Source organism: Nyctereutes procyonoides, unplaced genomic scaffold (assembly GCF_905146905.1).
Source record: "Nyctereutes procyonoides isolate TBG_1078 unplaced genomic scaffold, NYPRO_anot_genome, whole genome shotgun sequence".
NCBI classification, from domain to species: domain Eukaryota; kingdom Metazoa; phylum Chordata; class Mammalia; order Carnivora; family Canidae; genus Nyctereutes; species Nyctereutes procyonoides.
The window spans coordinates 10429712-10451674 of record NW_026575139.1 but is presented as its reverse complement, the minus strand read 5'-3'; the positions used below and the strand labels follow the sequence as shown (position 1 = coordinate 10451674).

At 53.1% G+C, this 21963-nt stretch overlaps 1 protein-coding gene across 1 annotated transcript in view; it reads left to right on the top strand.

Moving 5' to 3' along the window:
• Positions 1-297: 297 nt before the first annotated feature.
• Positions 298-21963, top strand: part of DGLUCY (D-glutamate cyclase) — a 38399-nt gene continuing 16733 nt past the window's right edge. Inside the window, 10 exon segments of the mRNA XM_055304433.1 lie at positions 298-399; positions 4515-4664; positions 7479-7617; positions 8667-8793; positions 14476-14540; positions 15979-16079; positions 16081-16227; positions 21316-21358; positions 21521-21566; positions 21568-21612. Of these exon segments, the coding sequence (XP_055160408.1) occupies positions 298-399; positions 4515-4664; positions 7479-7617; positions 8667-8793; positions 14476-14540; positions 15979-16079; positions 16081-16227; positions 21316-21358; positions 21521-21566; positions 21568-21612 (965 nt within the window).

The following is a 21963-nucleotide window of genomic DNA, read 5'->3' as shown; positions in this document are numbered from 1 at the left end:
ATTGACGCCATGCTTGGTGGTGAGTCCACTTGAGATTCTCTCTCCCTCTGCCCCCCCCAATATGAATTAAAAAAATATTTTAAAAGGAAGAAAGAAAGAAACTGAGACACAAAGGGAGAGGGAATGTGGTGTGGGGGCCAGAATTTGCTCCAAACAATGCCCCCTGGGGGCAGGACCGGGAAGGGCAGGAGGGGAGGAGGTAGGCACCTGACGCTGAATCTGCCGCCTTTCGGGGAAGCCAGCTTCTCATCTTGTTCCCCTTCTTTCCTTCACCCTGGCCCATTCCAAGATGGCATGATGGCCTTCCCATTCCACCTGCAGTCCTGCCTCCCCGCTGCCATGAGGACCTTGATTCTACACACAAAACCAAACATCAGAAATGTGTCCAACATGGCTGGGGTAAGTGGGGCCAAGAGTTTTTTAAAATTAAAAAAAAAAATCCTTAGACATACCAGCTGTGCGGGGCCTGGGAATCCCTGGGGTTTCTAGCTTCTGCTTGGGAAGCAAGAAGTAAGAGCGGGATGATTTTACTTCTGGTGGCTACCTCATTTCCCAGGAGGAGGTCTGGCACTTGGGCCGGACTCAGGTGTGCAAACCCCATCAGACGGCTCCGGCACCCCCAGTTCCACGTGGTCACCGCATGGGTCACCCCATGGCGAGAACCGCCGAGAGCCCCCAAGGATGTGACAGGTTTTTCCTCTGGGGGAAAAGTGTCCCCAGATGACACTGCATTTGAATCTGACTTTGATTCAGACCAGGTCCCCCCAGGTGCACCATCGCCTTGGTCTCTTCCCACGATGACACGTGACACTCAAGGCTCTGAAAGGTTCTGTGAGAGAAAGCCAGCAAAGTTGTCCCTGACCCGAGGCCCAGCATGATTTCACGACCAGAGAGACTGTTCTGGTAACTGGAACGGCCAAAGAGAAAGCCGGTAGCATGGTTCAAAGAGCTGAGCGGGACAGCTTTCATCGTTGATCGACCCGTGTGACTCTGGTGCCGTTTCTGGGCCATCGGGATCGTCTACTGTCGCAGAACAAAGCAGCCCCAGGCTCAGCAGCGTAAACCTTATTGTGCCATGAGGCTGGGCCTCGCGGGTGCTTCTTCTGCTTCGGGGGTGTCGTGTCTGCTGGGGCGGCAACGTCGCGGGGGTCCTGCCTTGCCTGCGTGGCATGGCCGGGCTGCACCAGCTTCCCTGTCACCAGGGGCCTCTCCGGCTCTGGTGGCCGGAAGACTTCACCCAGTCGGGACTCCAGGAGGTCAGGATGAGCCCAAGGTGCGAGCACCTGTTGAACACCTGCCGGCGTCCCGCGGACACAGCGACGCGTGGGGCCAAAGAGGAGTCGATGGGGAGCAGCCACGAGGGGCTGCGAACTTGCGTGGTGGGGACCCACCGGGGTGAGAGGCCGGCACCCCTCTGTCCCCGCAGCGCCCGCAAACACAGGCTGAACCCCACTGCTTGCTGGAACTTGGTGTCACCAGGAGAGCATTGCCCGGGGAGCTAGGGTCCCCGTTCTGCTCCTTACAGGCCAGAGCCCCCGGTGAGCGGGGTGACTCCCTCGGCTCCTGTGAACTGGACGAAACAGGAGCCGTCGGGGGGAGTGACGGCCCACCCGAGTTAGCCGCCGACGTGGAATGTTCCACGGGGAAAGAGGCTCATTCTGCAGAGCGGCCGGAACACCCCAGTTTGGGACTATGTCTTCCAGGGCTTTGCATCAGATCAGGAACTTTTTTTTTTTTTTTTTATGATAGTCACACAGAGAGAGAGAGAGAGGCAGAGACATAGGCAGAGGGAGAAGCAGGCTCCATGCCGGAGCACGACGCGGGACTCGATCCCGGGACTCGATCCCGGGACTCCAGGATCATGCCCTGGGCCAAAGGCAGGCGCTAAACTGCTGAGCCACCCAGGGATCCCCAACCCATTTTTATTTTTATTTTTTTATTTTTTTTATTTATCTACGATAGTCATACAGAGAGAGAGAGAGAGAGAGGCAGAGACACAGGCAGAGGGAGAAGCAGGCTCCATGCACCGGGAGCCCGACGTGGGATTCAATCCCGGGTCTCCAGGATGGCGCCCTGGGCCAAAGGCAGGTGCCAAACCACTGCGCCACCCAGGGATCCCCAGATCAGGAACATTAAAGGGGCTTTTTCCCCCTCTCTCTTGGCATTAAGTCAAACAAGCAAACAAAAAAAATATATAAGGAAAATGTTTCCTTGAGGTAAAAGGACTCAGAAGACTCACTTCATTTCTCTTCACAAAGAAAAAGCCTCCGTGACCTTAGCTGGAGCCGGAGAGGAATCACCTCTCTGCACCCCTCGCACACGCACCACCCCGTCCCAAAGCCACCTGCCGCAGAGGCCTCCCTGGGCGTGCTGCTCCTAATGGGGACAGCTCAGACACTCTCCACCATCACAGTGGAGATGAACAAAACCAAAACACAGCGCCCTCTGAAGTACATTTAATTAAAAAAGAAACAAAGACAGTTTGTGCACATACCTCTCTGATTTGTGGTATTAAAAAATCCAATTTGCTCTCACAACAGGCTTTGGAGGAAAGAAAGGGGTGGCTAAGGAAAGCCAGGCGTCTGGGCCCCTGAATTCCCTTCCCCCTCCGTCCAGATTATTTTGGGACACACGCTGGGCTTGCTCAAGACGGGCAGTCAGCCTCCTTGGGCTGTCCGGGACTGGCAGGTCCTCCAGTCTGTCCTCACTTTGGAAGTCTGTGGCCTTGGCAGAGACACCGGGGGTTGGATGTCACGAGTCCCAGGCCGTGAGCTCAGAAGTGGGTCCTAGAATGTTCCCCGCAGGTGGTCGCTCTATTTATATCCTACCATCCCCGAGGAGGAAGGTGCCAGAGGGGGTGGAGGACCCACCCCAGGGAGGCCTGGTGCCCGCAGCCCCACAGTGACCCAAGAGGGACTCAGGGGTGCCCCCATCACAAACTGAAATCCTGGCTGTGCCACACACCAGCTGTGCGAAGTCACTTCATCCCTTTGAGCCTTGCTCGCCTCGTATAAAATACAACTGATTGACATCTACAGAGTACTCAGCGCGGACAGCCTGGCATGTAGCAAGTCCTCTAAATATTAGCGGACAGTGTCATTGTAGGAAAGATACGTCCACATGTCGATACAGCAAATCGAGCATCTGGGAGAATTGTCACCAGGGCTACTTCTCCAAAACGGCATAATTACATTTTTCTTTGGGAAGGTCTTTTTAAAGCAAATAATCCTTTAAAAAAATGATGTTTCTTGTTTGTGTTTTTCCTCCGGTTACAGAATGATACCTATTTATTACATGAATTTTAGAGTATTGAGAAAAGCCCAAAAGAGAACATAAAAAAAAAAAAAAAACAGTCAGTCTTGTCACCAGGGATAACCATGATTCATATTTAGATGTATTTCCTCCTAGTTCTTTCTGTCACCAATTTTACAAAAAGGAGACCATGCCAAACAGTGTTTTGTTACCTGGTGGTGTTCCTTTAACCGTATGCTAAAAACATCTTCCAACATCATTAGCTATTCCTTCCGTACCAAAATTTTAATTATCTATGCAGGACTCCACTGGATGAAGGTAACTCCAATCCCTAAGTCTGGTTTGCCTGTGTGTTTGGTGATTGACACATGAGGAGACACTTGGGGGTTCTCTTTGAGGTGGGTGTCATCACCACCGTCACATCCAAGGGAGCACTAAGGCTGAGGGCCACACTGCTGGTCGGGGCAGGATCCGGATTCAAGCACAGGTTGGTTTACCTCTAAAGCCCAAGGGCGTCACCAAGAACCTCTCGCCCTGGCTGCAGAAGTACAGTCACGTCATGGCCCAGGCCAGGGACCTGTCTGCACAGCTTGCAGAAGAAAATAAAAACACTGGTGTTAGCAACACCCGCAGACAGCCACCACTGACACCACGCCTGTGTCCTCCCGGACTCACATGGCATAAAGGGCCCTATAGATGCTGCTCCTGCGGTAGCTCCCCAGTGGGCCCACCTTTCTCCCAGCTCAGCTCACGCCTTCTCTGCCTCTCCTCACCCACAGACTGACTGTTCCTAATGCCTCAGTGTCTCTCCATGGCTGCCCCTTAGCCTGGTACCAAGATCTGTATGGGGCACCCAGTGGCTCAGTGGTTGAGCATCTGTCTTTGGCTCAGGACGTGACCCCGGGGTCCTGGGATGGAGCCTCGCATCGGGCTCCCTGCCAGGAGCCTGCTTCTCCCTCTGCCTATGTCTCTGCCTCTCTCTGTGTCTCTCATGAATAAATAAAAGCTTAAAAAAAAATCTCAGGGTCGTGAGATCGAACCCTGTGTTGGGGGGGGGGGTCCCAACTCAGCGGGGAGTCTGCTTTTTCTCCCTCCACCTCTGCCTCTGTCCCTGCTCACATGTATATGTGCTCAGTCTCTTGCTCTCGCTCTCTAAAATTTAAAAAAAAAATTAATTTTAAAAAAATAAAAAAATAATAATAATAATAAAAGATCTTAGTAACCTGGCTCTGGCTCAGTGTCATCCCTGAACCTGCATGGAGAGCCTGACCTCACTGGAGGGGTACACGGAGCAGCTGAGGGACATGGTGGCCTTCTTCTTGGACTGTGGCTTCTCCCTGGAAGCAGGCTTGGAGAGGGTGGGCCTCCCCAGAAGAGACTCAGCAGGCCACAGCCCCATGTGGGGATACAAGGTAGGGGCATGATCTACAAGGGTGGCATGACTTGAAAATGGAGATGGCCGCGTTATTTTCTGCTCCCAGGGAGAGCACTGATGCCAGGATGCAGGACCCCTACGTGGCCTCAGCTCAGTCACTTTCTAGGTGTGCAGCCCTGGACAGGAAGCTAGCCTCTCTGAGCATGTTCCCTCTTCTGGAAAGTGGGGCGTCCACCTGTGGGAGGGCCGTGAGCACCCCATGTGGCCTTGAGCACTTACACACTATTGCAGCTGTGCAAACCAACCCTGTTTAGAAACTTGTCTGGCTCCTTTAACCCAGAGCATCTCAGTGAGTTTTTTGAAAAAAATCCTGGGCTCAAACTTTTCCTGGGGTCGGGGAGAATGGGCCCCACTGGTCCAACGCCCAGGGATTCGGGGCAGAGCCTTGGCCAGCCGGGTGGCAGCAGGGTCATCTTTCTGTCAGGAGGGCTGGGTGCTGTTCTGGGCCAGCGGTGGCCCCTGGTGGCCAAAACTACAGTGTGGTGGCCCCTCCCCGAGATGCACCTGCTGCAGTGATGGCCTCCCAGCCGGGTCCCTGAAGTCCTGCCCAGCTGCTGCTCATTGAGGCCAGAGGACCAGATTCCCCCAAGCCACAGACCCCTCCAGGACCTCGGTGTAAGGACTGACAGGCTGCAGTGCTGGGGGAACAGCCAGCACCCATGGTCCTCTGCGGGCTCCCCCATAGGTCCTCAGACTGGAGATTTGGGCATGGCCTCCCCAACGTTTAGGAAAACCCACTCATTTGGGGCTCCTGCCAGGTAGGCCCAAGCTGCCTCTGAGGAGAAACAGTTTTCATGTGTGAAGTATGTGCCTGAGTGGTCTCCTCAAAGGCAGGGGAGGAAGGGGGACAGAGGCTGCTACTCTGGGGCTGGAGGTGGGGGAGAGGGCCCCAAACATACCACCATTTGCAGCAGGTGCATCATGTGCAGCTTTTCATTTGCATGAGCTTAAAGCCCCGAGAGAGTAAAGGACTTGCCCACACCCTGAAGCCAGCCTGGCACCCAGGACTCCCAGCTCCCATCTGTAAAGTGTCAGTGATGGAGGAAGGGATGCTTGGCACAGAGTACTGGTCTTGGCCCCTGGTGCATGCTCAGCACAGCCTTGGCTGTCCGTGACATCACACTTACCAATAGCTTTCTTTTTTTTTTTTTAAGATTTTATTTATTTATTCATGAGAGACACAGAGAGAGGCAGAGACACAGGCAGAGGGAGAAGCAGGCTCCATGCAGGGAGCCCGACCTGGGACTCGATCCCAGGACCCCAGATCACTCCCTGAGCCGCAGGCAGATGCTCCACTGCTGGGCCACCCAGGGGCCCCAGTAGGTTTTGACTGAGTACGGTCACCTTGGGCCTGGGGTCTGGATGGTCCAGGCAGGCATCTTGGATTCCGTGGGGCCCAGAGAGGAGGAAGCACCCCCGGAAGCAGGCCTCAGGGAGCACTGCCCATGCCCTGAGAAAGCCCCTGCCACGTGTCCCTTCCTTTCTACATCCTGAGATTCGGGCACGGCCAGGTTTTGCCCCGCTGCTGCCAGGCGCGCTGCAGGGGAGGAAACCTGCCCCTTCTTCCCTTCTAGGTCCTTTGGCTGCTCTCCTATGTCAGCTGACATAAGATAGATTAACAAGAGAGAAACAAGTTTAATTTCATACCTACGCAACCAAAGCAGGAGGCCTTTAATGCCTTTCAGACAAAGAAACCAACAACACATTTGTGAAGGATTGAGCAGACAAAGAAGTCGGGCTTGGGGTAGTAGAGTAGCGAGGGAGTCGCAAGGTTTGTTGCTAGAGCCCCTCAGCCCTGGATGTGCCATCGGTGGCCGTGGGGTGGCCTTCCGCACGCCCGTACAGGGACGGGACCTTCACATGTGGGATTTCTTTCCTACTTCTCAGGGGGAGACGGGTGTCAGAGTCTTTGTCTTGCATGACAACTTCTCAGGTAACTTTAATTCGAAGCACTCAGTGTGCCGCAGTGGCATGTGTGGGGGTGGCACACTGCCCCCCTCGGCACCCACAGCCGAGACTGTCCCAGGGGATCGGCATCCTGGCCGTGTCCTAAATCTTCCGTAAGCCCCACTGCCACAGCCAGAAACCACCCAGGGGAGAAAACAGCACTGCCAGGGCACAGTTCCGCACCCCACTCGGGGACTCAGGAGGCAGAGCAGACCCCAGTACCTCCTTCCAGACCCTTTGCCCTTGGCTCCACCTCTGACTCTCCCAGAGGTCCTCACCTGTGATCCACGGGCCCCTTGAGGTCTGTGGAGGAAAGTCAGGGGGCCCATGGAATTGGATGAAAAAATATTACGTGTTTATTTTCATGACTTCGTGGCTGCCCAAAGAACTCCTGCACATGCTCGTGTCCCGTGGCAGGTCTTCTAGATATCTCAAAAATATCCTCAAAGTTGGTCACTGCTTCAAAATTATCATGGTCACCTGCTTCCTTAGGCTGTTCGGGAGGCACACATAGCACCGTATCATACTTTCCCATAATCTGATGACAGCATTGGCAATAGAGTCGGTTTCCTCTGTAAACCTATGCATTTCCCTTTAGCCAGTTAAAGACTTTACTTTGAGCAGGGGGCGGGGGTTCCGGAGCCCAGCAGGCTACCAGCAGGGTCCACAGCACCTACAAAGTTCAGGTTCTCAGTACCAGCACGTTCTCATCTCTGTGTCACATAAAAGTAGAAGCCATAATAGCTGCTTGGACCCCCTCCTTCATCGGCTGCCCTGAACTCTTGGGGCCCAGGGTTTCCGTCTGTTGTTAATTCTGTTTTCCACCTCTTTGCCTTGATTTCAGACGACGGTGCCTTGCACCACCACGGCTGGCTTTTGGTGCCTGCTGGTGGTCACAGTGAGCCCCATCCCCAAGGACCAGCTAGTGCGGGCCAGCTTCTCCACGGGGAACACGGGACGACCCATTCATATCGGTGACCCGGGTGAGCATCCACTCTCATTCATGGTTCTGACAGCCACCCTTGAACTTTGGCCCAAGAAGAGAGGAAACTTGCTAAGTTCCTGAGCAACTCCAGCTTGTCCTCATCTTCCCCAGGAGTTCCTGGGTGGTGGAGGGTGGGGGTGGGTGGGGGATCCTGGATGAGGCTCAGACTCACAGCCAACCTCACCCAAGCTCAGGTGAACCTGGGGTGGGAGGAGCGGGTGGTAGAGAGTGACCGCTGACCTATTTGTCCTTGAACTTGAGCTCAGGGCAACCTCTAACAGCTCAGGGCTGTTGTTCAGTAGCACATCTCGGCAGGGAAGGGCCTTGTTCCAAAGGTTGGCTCGAACAGATCTCCAGTGTATTAACTTAGTCAGAGCCTGAGTGAGCAGCTCCAAGCATGGCAGCCATCTAGGTGGTTCTCAGAGGGCCTCATGAAGGCTCAGGTTTGGGTCTTGGTTGAGAGTCAGGGCTCAGTGTGCCTGAATTGCTCAGTGTGTGACAAGTAGCTCAGATGGACCTGTGTTCTGTGACAACGTAGTCAGCACCAGCCGCCTTCCTCATAGAAAGATGACCTCAGGACCACCCAAGGCAAAGTTGAACTGTCTTCTCGTGAATGGGTTGGGCCCAACACATCCATCTCTGCTGTCCTCCCAGCCTTCAGATGCCGGCCCAGGGGTAGGGATGCTGTTGGTGGGGTTAGGTCTGTGCTCGGTGACCCAGCCTGTACCACAATGAACACTAGCTCACAAATGCTGGCTTGCTTAGCCATCGGCACTGGGCATTGGGCTCAGCACATCCCGGGCCCATCTGGCAACCAGGCATTCGAGATGCTGTGTTCTGAAGCTGTGCGACTCAGAATGGACTAGAAGTTAGAGGGTGTCCTGGGTTGTTCAAGTCTCTATTCCTTTTCTCCAGTACCATTGACAGCAAGCCCATGACTAAGAGTTTCTCTGGGAGAAAGAGACATAAACCACTTGACGTGTTCAACTTGGATGGGACCTACCAGGGCAAGACCCAAAGGAATTCATTTTCCTTTTCCATTTGCAGGATGGTTGGGAATCAAAGATCTTTCCAAACCTGACTATGCGGATCCTGTGGTGTGTCAGCCAGGGGATGTTCCAGGGTTCTGGCGTTCTCTGATGACCAGTCTTGAGGCCGTCAGCAGCTGCAATACGTCCGGGCTTCCAGGAGGCTTCCAGAGGGCTTCCAGGGGGATGTTCCATCCTGAGACCCAGGATGGGAACGGGTGGATTTCTCATTCTTGGGAGCATAGGCTTTCAGTGCAGTGACTTAGCAGAGTCCCAACACAAAACACAGAACATGCAGAGTCCACGGGCTTCCTTCTCTTCTGCCCAGGGCTGGGTCTCCCCAGCAGCTTATACGTTTTGATTAAATATATTTCCATCTGCAGAAGGCTCCCAGTCCATCCTACCAGAAAGACAGATACTTAACGTGACTCTCTGAAACATTTTGAAGGCTGGTGGGACTTTGAAAACAGGAGCGAAGGCCAATGACACAACTAAACACCCCATGTGATGTATTTGCAAGGTGCAGGTCCCCTGCTCCTCACAGCTCTGTCCCCGGAGGCTGGTTACCTGCAGCCAGCTGCAGTCAAGAAGCAGATTACCGTCCCCTGAGGTCTGCTGTGGCCTCACGCCACGTCACACGCCTGTGTCATTGCCCTTGCCTCCTCTCATCACGTGGGCATGTTACTGTCTCCCATGGTCACAAGAAGAAGGGTGAGGACAGGACAGTAAGATCTTTATTAGAAAGGGAGACCCCAGTCACAACGCTTTCATTCTAGTATATTGTTCTAATCGTTCTGTTTTTTAATTAGTTATTGCCATGAATCTCTTACTGTGCCTAATTTAGAAATTAAACTTTATTGTAGGGAGGTACAGATAGGAGAAAACCTCGTCTATAGAGGGTTCGGGGCTAGACGCGGTTTCACCTCCACCGGGGGTCTTGGAATGTATCTTGGCTAAAGCAATACTGTCCGTTTATTTTTTTCAAAGACGTGGGGTGATATTACAATGGAGAGACACACGAGGGTGCCCTAACTCGCTCACAGTGAGGCAGGGGTGTGTTAGGAACATTTAGAAACATATTATCTGTTGTGTACTCTGTTACTTTATGCCTTGATTTTAATTGAGCATTAAGGGAATGCAGTATTTTAATTATAACTCTGCCAATATCTTTGTCTAGAGGCCCATTGCCATTTTTGTCGCCTTTCAAGGAAGGCAGGATTACATTTTTCTCTCTTTCAGATGGAGCTGGTGTAGTGTATTCTTGGTTACCAAAATACTCACAGTCTGGGGACTTTCATGGTGTGTAAAAAAAAAAAAGCATGATACATAACTGTACGATCTCAATTACATTAAAATGTTTACTTGTATTAGATACACACATGGGACCTAGAAGTCAAACTGTAAACTGCTTGTGATTATGGATGACTTTGTTCTTTGCTTCTTGTGTTTTTCAGTTTCCTTTTAGGCACATGTTAACTTTTAAAAAATAAATTAAAAAAAAAAGAAAAAGAAAGAAAGAAAGAAAGGTAGGAAGGAAGAAAGGAAGAAAGGAAGGAAGAAAGAAAGAAAGAAAGAAAGATCCTAAGAATAACTATTGAAGCCTGTTTGGTAGACACCAGAAAATTCTAGCCAGGCCAGCCACCCTGAGCTACAAATCATAGAATTGAGTATTGCTTCAGTTTTTTTTTTTTTTTTTGAAAGCACTCGTATACGTTTAGCTATCAGAATGGCCTCATGATAGAGGAAGATTATTTCTAATATAGCAGTCTAATATAATTTCTAATATAAGTCCATGGAATTCTATTCATTTGTTTCTTTGACATTAAATGTATTGGGCACCTACTACATGCCAGGCACGGACCCAGACCTTGGGAATAAAACGCTGCACGAGACCAGGTGCCGTTCTCAGAAGTTTGTGGTCATTCCTGAATGTGTATGTGCTCCTATGTGTTCACACACCCACACACGTGTGGTAAATGTTGTCCAGCACGGTGGCATCCCCGTCCTGCCGCCAACTGCGGGGGCCGGGGGGGGGAGGTGCTGCAGAAGAGGGCCCGCTGCCTTGGGCAGCCCAGCAAACTCGAGCCCATTAGCTCTGGCTCAAAAAAGCCCACCTGATTATAAATGAGGCCAAATGACATCATTGTTTAGGGACGACCTTGAATATTTTTAACTTTATAAAAATCACACTCAGGCGTCTGGGTGGCTGTAACTGGGGTGTCATCCAACTCTTGATTTCAGCTCAGGCCGTGATCTCAGGGTCCTGAGGTCATGCCCCACATCTGGGCTCTGCACACAGCAGGGAGTCTGCTTCTCTCTCCCTCTCCCTCTGCCCTTCCCCAAGCTAGCTCTCTCTCTTTCTCTTTTTTCTCTCTCTCATTCTCTCTCTCTAAAAATAAATAAATCTTTTTTAAAAATCATGCTCAGACTTCAATACTTAAACTTCTGTTAGTGTTAGATTAGCTGCCATGCACCTCACAGCTGATGGAGCAGAGCCCTGGGTCATGCTCTGAGCTGACTGTCCTGGTGTGCTCCTGACATGAGAGGGCCCGGTCTTAGGTCGTGTCCAAAACACAGAAAAATCATGATTGCATTCATCAAAATCCTTAGTTCTTGCCTCTCTAAAAATTAAGTGGGAATGCTTTGTGCAATTACCAGTGCTGATTTTTTTTTAAATGCAAATAGTGCTCGTGAATTCCCAAAAGAAGCGAATGCACAAAATACTGATGTTGGTGGTTCGATTTTGAATACTTTTTGGGGTTTTTAATTTATTTACCACCCCCCCACACACACACACACTAATTTCAACACTGAACATAAGAGAGGGTTTGGAAGGTAAGCTTATTAACTGGGCACATTGCCATCACCACTAAATTGGGACTGGAAAGGTAAAAAAAAAAAAAAAAAAAAAAAAAAAGGAGTGTGGTTGTTCCTAATTCATCAACTGCCACCATTTAAACAAAGTCATCCATGTGTCCCTAATCTCCTCCTTTTGTGCCATCACCCCGAGGTTGGGTGTAGAATAGATTCTTGTGTGTGTGTGTTGGGCAGCAGAGGTGGGTGCAGGGTCTGGCTCCCACTCCCTTGAGGATGCTGCTGGGGCAGAGCCCTGCAAGTGATGGCCTCACAAGGGCTTGCAACCAACACATATATAGCATATTGCATCTCAGAGAAAGGACAGTCCTTCTGTGGCTTGCGACCCACTGGCTCTCTAGACATGGGATCCATGAGGGTCTTTTGGTTCCAGTGAGGAGGAGGTCAGCTGCAAGCTAGTTGAGGGGCTCTTCTCTTTGCCCTGCACCGTCGTTGAAGAGCAGCATGTCTAATCCCATGCTGACATGCACAGAAATTCAATCCATTTACTAGCAAAGGCTCCCAAAAGAGTGAAGGTGCAGCCTTCCCTGGGGCTCTCCACCTCTGTTTCTCCTCAGCAGAACAGGAGAAATAAGCACTAGACCTCCCTCTCAGGGCTGTGGTCGGTAATAAGAATGACAGCTATCATCCACTGAGTTTTACCCTGGACCAGACATGTGCTAAGAGCTTTGGCACATTTCCTCTTATCAAATCCTTCCACTGACCCTACGAGGCAGCTATTAGAACTTCCTTTAACATATGAGGAGACTGAGGCATGTAGGGTTAAGAAACTTGCCCAAGTCCACATAACCTAGCATGTGATCCGGGCAGACGTTGACTCCAAGGCCCACGATCAATAAAGGGTTGGATAAATCGGCATCTGAGTTTAAATGGTAGATCACAGTCCCGTCGGGCCAGTTAAAACAGCTCCTGCCTCCCCTGGCTCACACCTTCTCACAAGCCATGAGTCTTGATCTCGGTGGGGTTTTTTCTGTACTTTGAAGGAGGCATATGTGGTCTCGCTGCTGGCCCATCTGTCCCCTGTTTGCCAAGCAGATCTCTAAATAGATGGTGGTGGGGTCCTCGTGGAAGACAGCGGCGTGAGGTCAGCCTGGAGAGGTTGTGCCTCCTGGCCAGAGGCCCAGGACCCAGACAGGGCAGATTACAGTGACAATGGTACAGAGAACAGCACCTGGGCAGAGCTACCGAGCCACCAAGCTGGGTCCCTTTTTGGGCTGACTAATCCTTCAGCCAAGAATCTAACAGTGCAGAACAGCCTTAAAAATGAGCTCTCCTATGGGCTTGGGATCAAAGTTCTTCAGTAGCAAAACTTCCTTCAAAACTGTAAGGCATTGCTTTTTCACGTTTTTGTCTGTCAGATTGCTCATTCGTTTGTTCCTTCTGCAGAGAGTATACGGTTTATTTGGCATAGAAACCCACAGTGGTTCTGGGACCCATGCCTACGCACCTATGCACCTTTTAGGACACATGCATGTGTAGAGATGAAAACTCCTGGCTCTGTACACAGAGGGCCTCTTCCATAGTTGATCTCCTGGGTGGATATTTTTTTTAAATTTCTGTGATATTGTCTCCCCCACGAACATTCTAACCCAGGCTGACAGCTCTTCTATTCAGCACAAGGGTCACAAGGGAAGATGATATATAAATTCCGCCAAATGCCCAAATTAAAAAAAAAAAAAAGGTGGCAAGTAAACTTACTGCAGACCCAGTGCATCCTAGCTTCATGAGAATGACCTGGGAGGGCATCCACAAAACCCCCCTAGGGTGCCTGTGCAAACTGTGTCTAGGTTTGAAGAGTGAGGCGTGGGGAAAGGTGGATTTATGATTGTCCGGGCAAGTCAATCCTGTCTATTAAGGAGTATCTTAATGGCATCTTTAATCCTCAAGAACAACAGACTTTTTGATGCCTACTATATTAGGTAAGCAGATATAAGATTAATGCCAGTAAAAAAAAAAGAGAGAGAGATTAATGCCAGTAGATGAGCATCGCTCCCTGCGCATAGTAATAAAGCCACTCAATCATTTTTGAGAGGATGCTGGCTTGCCTTTGAGGTGCCTGGGGAATACGAGGAACACAAAGTTTATTTATAGTGACATCATTTGCTCTCATAATAAAATCATCACAAATGACGAGATCATCGTCTGCTCTGAATTCGACAAAGTTCTCTCTCCTCTCCTCTCTCTTTGGATGTTTATCACATCCTGTGAAATAGGTTACATTCCAGTCGTTTTTCTTTAAAAAATATTCTTCTTCTCTCCCCATCTGCCAACAACAATTCATGTTCGCTGTAGAAACATCAGAAAATATATGAATGTAAAGAGGCAGTGAAAACGACCAGAAGCCCATCACAGTGAACCATTATTGACAAACAGTTGGATATTTGTCCTTAAAACTCTTTTTCTGGGATCCCTGGGTGGCGCAGCGGTTTGGCGCCTGCCTTTGGCCCGGGGTGCGATCCTGGGGACCTGGGATCGAATCCCACGTCGGGCTCCCGGTACATGGAGCCTGCTTCTCCCTCTGCCTGTGTCTCTGCCTCTCTGTCTCTCTCTGTGTGACTATCATGAATAAATAAATAAAATCTTTAAAAAAAACCTCTTTTTCTGCAGTCTTAAACCTGTAAGACTGAAAAAATAATTTATATATTATTTATATATATATCTTCCTTTTTAATATATTGTGAACATCCTTTCATGTCATTAATCTTCTACAGCATTCTTTTTAATACTTGCATAGAATTCCATTCCACAAATGTCGCACTATTTTTATTAACATCCATTATTTGACACCATAAACAAGGCTTCGATGAACACCTTCTTACCACGTGGGAGTACGTCTCCACCATCCCTTTATTGAGGTAAAACTCCTAGATGTGATTAGCTCATGCGGTGGAACATACAAATCTGAGGACAAATCCCCCTCCAGACAAATGTCCCAGTTTCCACTCCCACTGCAGGCACATGGAGGGCCCCTTCCTGCAGCCTTCCCCCCTCCACCTGGACGCCCCCATGCTCCACGCAGGTAAACTGAGGTCCAGAGCAATCAAGGGATGAGGCCAAGGTCACACAGCTACTTTGAGCTTTACCATAAGTGTCCAGATTCTAAGTCTGGAACCGTCCACCCATGACAGGAACCCCAACCCTGTCTCTTCACAGTGTCCCCAAGTACCTCAGGGACAAGCCGACGTCCTCTGGCCACATTCCTCGGCCTCCCTGTCATTTCGACCATGGCTGGGGGGAAGTTCCCAGTCACAGCCTGCCTTCACGGGGCACAGACATGCTCTGAGGTGACCTGGGTATGAACAGGGGCACGATGACACGTGACGGGCCCTGGGAGGCTGTGCTGCCCGGCTGGCACCAGCTACTGGGCCTGTCTCCCCCGTCCCCTGGGCTTCACCTGGCCCGGCCTCTGGGGTTCCCACAGGACAGCTGTCCCCCTGTCCCTCCACCGGAGGCCGCTCTTGTACTTACAGACACCCTCCACCTCAGCAGGTGCATAAGTGCCAGGTCCCCCTGTCCTCTGGCCGGAGGAGGGACCCCTGGTTTCCTAGAGGGTCTCGGACAAGACCAAGCCCCAGTTGCTTTGCGGTTGATTTGCTCACTCACACATTCATTCTTCAGCGGCCTTTCTCCCTTTTTTTTTTACACTTCCTCCATCTTCTGACTTCGTGTTCCTGGGCTCACTTCCCATGGAAACACCAGCCCCCAAGTCCTTGTCCCAGGGCCTTCTTCTGGGGAATCCCCCACTAGGGCAGTCCCACTGCCTCTCCTACATGGACATCCCTGCGTTAGTCCGCTGGCTCGCTACAACCCAGTAACCCCAGGGTGCTCTCTGCAAATACCATGCGAGTGCGGGCCTCTCGCACAACTGTCCAGGACGGGCCTTCCCCACGGAGTGCTGGGCTCCAGCAGGAAGGGGACCTGCTCCACCCAGAAGCCCTGCCGTGACACCCTGTGACCCCCAGGAGGTGACCCCCCCGGGCACCAAGGAAGGGAGGTGTGCAGCAGGTGCAGAGGGGGCGCAGAGAGGGCACGCAGGACCCCCGCTCTCCCTTGGCCGGCTCTCCCCGTCTGGCAGAGACAACCTGGGCCCATTCCGGGGAACGAACCGCAGTCTCTGCCTCGTCCCTCGGTCCCACTTCAGAAACAAAAGTAAATTAAAAACCAAACTGCTGTTTACATAAGCTTCTACTTAAAACACATGCTATTCTGCGACTTTTCAAGAAAAATAATGGGGCGCCTGGATGGCCCAGTAGGTTCAGCCTCCGACTATTAGTTTCAGCTCAGGTTGTGATCTCAGAGTCATGAGATCGAGCCCCGTGTTGGACTCCCTGCTTAGTGCAGAGTCTGCTTCTCTCTCTCTCTCTCTCTCTCTCTCTCTCTCTCCCCTCTCCCTCTGCCCCTCCCCTTGCTCACTCTCTTTCTCTAAGAGAAAATGAATAATTTTTAAATCATTTGAGACCACCGGGGAATCAGACACCTGGTCTGCAGAGACAAGCTGCTGAGAGCCGCCCTGTCACTGTCCCATGCCTGCTCAGTGCTGGTCACCACCAGCTTGGCATCCCCATGCATGTAGCCACGAGCTCCCCGAAGAGATGGACAGCCCCCCAGGAGCCATGGCTCTGGCTGCCTTCCTGCAGGCCTCGGAGAAGGAGGTCTCCATGATAGTCAACCTGAGAGCCCTGAGTTTGTTTGAGAAGTTTGTCAAGGTGAGGCGTGAGATGAGGATGGGCCGTCTCCCCAAATGGGCAGAGAGTAGGGGATCCAGCGAGTGGGGAACTCCCGAAGCACCCGTGGGGCTTCTCCTGCCTGTCTGGAACCTCTCTGGCATGAGCAGCATTATCCCCGTTTTATGGCTGAAGAGCTGAGTCTCTGCCAGGGCCAAGTGATTTCCCCAGGGGGGACGGGGAGCTCGGGTTTGAACCTGGGTCCTCCAGGCTCCAGAGCCCAGGGTCATCCTGTGCACCCGCTCCCCTCCACGTGTGGCCTGCAGAGGACTCGGCAAGCCGGGCCAGTTCTGTACGTCCCAGGTTGGAGGTGTGGTAGTCAGGAACGGAGACGGAAGTGTCCCCCTTCCCCCTCCCCCCCTTCCTGCGCCCCGGGGTCACGTGGGCAGGAATGGCCCACACTACACAGGTCCCTGGAGACCACAGGGGGTGCAAGGGCCACGATGCCGCTGTCTGTGCACCAGAGTCAGTCCGGGGTCCACTGAGAGCCTCCGCTCGTCACCTCTCCTCCTTTCTGCAACTGTTGCTCAGGCATCAGCTGGGCGCTGGTGCTCTAACCTGCCCCCCACCCCCGCTGCCGCTCTCTATGGCCTTGAAAATACATTCTTAAGGGACATATTTTTCCCTTTTAGCCCCGAAACAGGTTTGAACCCCCCATAAGGTATGCTCTGTAGCACCGTAACACTGTAAGGTCCCAGAAGGCTGTGTCTGAACAAACAGGCTGTTTCACACGGCACATGTGTACGGGGCACCTACTGTGTGCCAGGCACTGTCGGGGGCTGTGGCGATCCGCCGATGGATAAGACTGCCTGTCACACAGGCCCGAGCAGAGCCGTGAGGTGGAGCGGGGACCCTGGCAGGCTTGCAGATAAGAGAACCCAGAAGGGAGCACAGAGAGGTCACAGATGCCAGCCTGGAAGGGTCTCAAGGGACACGTGAGTAGCTGGGCTTTTGTTCCTGGGGTGGGGAGCCCTAGGAGGTCACTGAGCAGAGGAGGGCCACGCTCTAACTTCAGTTTTTAAGGATCACCCAGGAACTGTAGGGACAAGGGTGGAAACTGGCCGGGTCACTGCAAGCGGGGTACAGAGTGGCCTGGTGCCCCTGTGGCCCCCAGAGTTTTCAGCCACAGCTGGAGTGGAGTTCTGGTTCACACTGACTGACGGAGCCCCATCACCAGCCAGTGTCTTTGGGGTTTCTTCAAAGCTCTGCAAAACCACTCAGCCCAAAGTAAGGGAGAGAATGCCTCTGGGAGCCCCTCCACCAGGGGGCACCGCCCTGCTGCCTCTTGTCCTTTGGAGACAGTTGCACTGGGCCCCCACTGCCCAGAGCGGTGACCTCGAAAGTGCCCAAAGCCTCCTCATGGTTTTTCCTCACTTTGCACTCCTCCCACCTGCCCCCTGGGCCCATCTCCCAAGTACACCACCTGATGCCCAAATCTGGGTGTCAGACTCTGGCCTCGGGGGTCCCCAGATAGATGAATGGTACAGGTGGAGGCTTTGAGGCAGAGACAGGTCTGTCTATAGTTTGACGGTAGAATCGTGGGTTCCAGGTGGATTGGAGGCAGGTGTGCGACCGGAGGTGAGGACGGCCCGGCCCGCGGTTGGGCAGGTGGCTGAGGGCACAGCTGCCAGGGACCGCTCGGGGAGATGCTGCGGGGGGCACTGTGGTGCCATGACTGCCAGTAAGGCAGCTCCCCAGGGTGTAATATGGAAAATCCCACGTGCCTCGGCAACCTCACTTTTGGGTGTCTGCTCCCCAGAGGAATGGAAAGCAGGGGATGCAAAGGCATCCTCCCACATCCGTGGGGGGAGCAGGGTCCTTCAGGCAGGGTCCTTCAGGCAGGGTCCCAGCAGGCAGGCGGCGGGAGCAACCAGGGGCGGCTGCGGACAGCAAGGGTGGCACTTGCAGAAGGGCGGGGGGATGTTCCGCCTTAGGGGAGGGAGATTCTGACCCGTGGGGGAGCCTGGGCGAGATCTTGCTAAGTGACACACGCCGGTCACAAAGGAGCAGATGCCGTAGGACCCCACTTACACGAGGGACCTAGAGTGACTAATATCATAGGGATGGAGAGAAGGAGGGCGGTTGCTGGGGGTCCTGGGAGGCTGGGGAGCTCGTGTTTGATGGGGACAGCAATTCATTTCAGGAAGATGAGAAAGTTCCGGACATGGTCCCACAGCAAGGCTAGACCCTGTACACTTAGAATTGGCCAAGAAAGTAAAATGTGCATTATGTGTTTTACCACGATTATAATTTTTTTAAAGATTTTATTTATTTATTTATTCATGAGAGACACAGAGAGGCAGAGACACAGGCAGAGGGAGAAGTAGGCTCCTCACAGGGAGCCGGACAGGGAACTCGATCCCGGCTCCCCAAGGTCACACTCTGGGCCAAAGGTGGCACTAAACCCCTGAGCCACCCGAGCTGCCCTCACGGTTATAATTTTTTAACAAGATTTTATTTATGTATTGGTGAGAGAGAGAGAACGAGCGAGAGAGAGCACAAGCAGGAGGAGCGGCCCGGGGCAAAGGGGAGGTGGACTGAGTGCAGGCCCGATGCAGGCCCGACCCCAGGACCCTGAGACCGTGACCTAAGCCGAAGGCAGACGCTTCACCAACAGACCCCCCCAGGAGCCCCTACAATTGTATTTTTTTAAAAGATTTTATTTATTTATTCATGAGAGACACACAGAGAGAGAGAGGCAGAGACACAGGCAGAGGGAGAAGCAGGCTCCATGCAGGGAGCCTGATGCGAGACTCGATCCCAGGACTCGAGGATCACGTCTTGGGCCAAAGGCAGGTGCTTAACTGCTGAGCCACCCAGGGATCCCTACAATTGTAGTTTTTGAAGATTTTTACAAAGGCGCGGGTCCGAGCCTCAGAGTGAGGCATCTACCAGCCACCCAAGTGCAGACGTCAATAGACGGATGTGCACGTCCAGCTCAGGGGGGCCGTCTGGGCTGCAGGGGGAGGCCGGAGAGCGGCTGGCATCCTGACGGCCTGTGGAGTCCAGGCACAGGCTGGGATCACCCAGGGGACAAGAGGCGGGGAAAGGCCCCAGGCTGGCACCCTGGGGCGGGGGCGGAGGGGGCGAACCAGCCAGGGAGGCCGAAAAGGAGCCCCATGGAGGACGATGGACGAGTTGTCACCAAGGAGAAGGGACAGGCCCCCGTGCCAGCCGCTGCCAACAGGCCGGCAGTGTCTCCCGCCTGACGACCGGCTGGGGTATTCTTAGCCACCCCCTCTCCCGGCCGGCCCAGGGGCTCCCGCCGGCACCCCCATCCCCCCCACTGGGGCTTGCCAGCGCCTGCCTCACAAGGTGGCATCTGCTCTGTTGGGTTTTGCAGAACTTCTGATACCTGTGGGCAAAGAACGTGAAAGAGATTTGGCCTTTTAATGAGAATTATTTCGGTTCCTTTTATAACCAAAGGCTGCACAGGTTTAAAGAAGGAAGAGCCTTAGTCACTTCTCCCCCTTAGTCTCAGGCGTTAATGGACCAACTGCAGAAAGTGGTTGTTTGTAGCTCGGGGGCGGGGGCGGGCTCTCTGCTCGCCCTGAGGGTCCTTAGCTGAGCCTCTTTCTCTCCGTGTGCCCCTGGGGGCGGTGTTATGCTCCCGCCCTGTCTGGCACCCCGGGGGGGGGGGGCCCTCTTAGGAGAATCCTCTACCCTCCAGCCAATGCCAAGGAAGCAAGAAAGCACCAGCCTTAACTGAGCACCTAGTACTTGCCCGGTCCCCGGCTCTGCTCAGCCCGTTTCTCATCATTGCATCCATAGTAAACCTGGGACCAGGGTGGAGTTGGGGGAGGTGAGCCCCACCTTGCAGAAGACGAGAGCACAGCTGAGGGAGTTTGGGCGGGCTTGTCCAAGGTCCACACAGCTGAGAATGTTGCTTCCCACCCAGGGTTGTTTGGCTGCACTCAGTCTGCTCACAGGGTCACCTCTTCACAGCATAGAAAGGGTCTGGGTCTTCCAGCTTCTTGGGACCACTCCACCTTCACTCCCACCCCCGTTCCCCCCTTGTCCCGTGGAAAATGTGCTCTGTGAGTATCCCCTGGTGGACGGCCTGTCCTCTACTTGTCTTTCTCCCCTAGACATGGGGTGGGACTGGGCAGGGAGGTTGGAGGGAGCCACCTTGGAGGCCCCTTAGGGTGTCTGACAATGACTCCGGCTCCTGTACCCCTTGGGGGTTGGGGGGTAGCCCCCAAAGGGCTTGGGGCAACCATACGGTGAAGCTGTGGGGAGAAGCAGGCATCATGAAACCACATTTATAGGACAAGCAGGTGGTTCTCACATAGACGGGGGGCTGACTGGGGCTGGGTTCGCGTGAGGGGTGTGAGGGGCTGATGATGGACGTGCGACACCCCCTCTGGTCCACAGAGAGGCCTGGGGGGTCCTGCAGACCAGTGAGGCCATAGGTCCTGGGGTTGCCCTGTGGCCGGCCCAGTCAGCCACCACAGGCTCTGCGGGGAGACCTCACAAGCATTCTACCCCCAAGTGCTACAAGATGGATCCGTTCATGGACACCAAGTCACTTTTATTTTACTGTGGGATTTGTGAGTGCTTCCCACGCAGTCTACACTAACATGTACTATCATTGTCGTTGGAAAAGGTGCTATTTTTGAGAGTCCTGTTCACTTTGGCCACCCCTCCAATACCGATCGCTGACTCAAACTCCAGACTCTGGGGCCTCTCCACCGTTGTTTCTGGGACCTCCCTGAAGGTATGCGGGGCGGGAGAGCAGATGAGAACTTGGGGTGGAAACTGGGGTTGTGGCACTGACCTCCATCCTTGGCTTTACCCAACACCCCTGGGCCTCAGTCTTCTTCTGTAAAGTGGGGTTAATGATGGTTCTTATCACATAGAATTGTTGTGACAATGAAGTGAGAGCATGCATGTCCCGTGCTCGGCGGAGGGCCAACTCCCCATCACCCTGGGTGCCACATGTCCCCCACATTCGTGATGGCAATCACCCAGAAGAGGCCTCTGTTCACGGGGTGTCATGGGCATGTACAAGCAGCATATCTGCTAGCCCCCTGATAGCGGTGACACTGACCCAGCTCCACCACCACTCAGGGTCACCCACTATGCCAGCTGCAGGGTGTACTCAGGACGGAGAGTAACCCAGTGTTCTGGCGTCGAGGGCTCGGCTTTCCCCGCCAAGTGTATTCTACGGGCAGGCGCTTCCCAGGAATGACTGTGATGCTTTGCACAGAAGCTTTTGAAAAGCCAACATGAATTTCCAAAATGATGTGTCCAACCCTTTGCCTTCATTTTCAAGGTGCTCTGAAGACCCAGATCCCCGTATTGACCTTCCAAGGTGGGAGTCGTTCCAGCATTCCTCTGCAAAGATGGGGACCCCAAGCCCCCCAGGTGTGTGCATCCCATCCCAGCCTACCTGGGGAAGCGTAGGGTACTGTTAACTTAGACGGCTCCAGAGACAGCAGAGCCGTGAGCCCAGGGGTCCTGACGGGCCGGGCCGCCGGGGTTCAAGGTGCACTGGGCACTTGGCAGAGGCTCTCCGGGCCTGGCACACCCGAGAGATGGCAAGCCTTCCCGATAGATGGAGAAGATGGGAAAGTCATAAAACCCCAAAACCAACAGTTTCTCAAACTGGGTCAGGACCCGTGAGAGAGCGGTGTGTCCTTTTAGCGGGAACAACCAGCCCATTTGCAGGGGAAGAGAGACAAATGCCGCATCGTACAATGGTGAGCACTCTCTCAG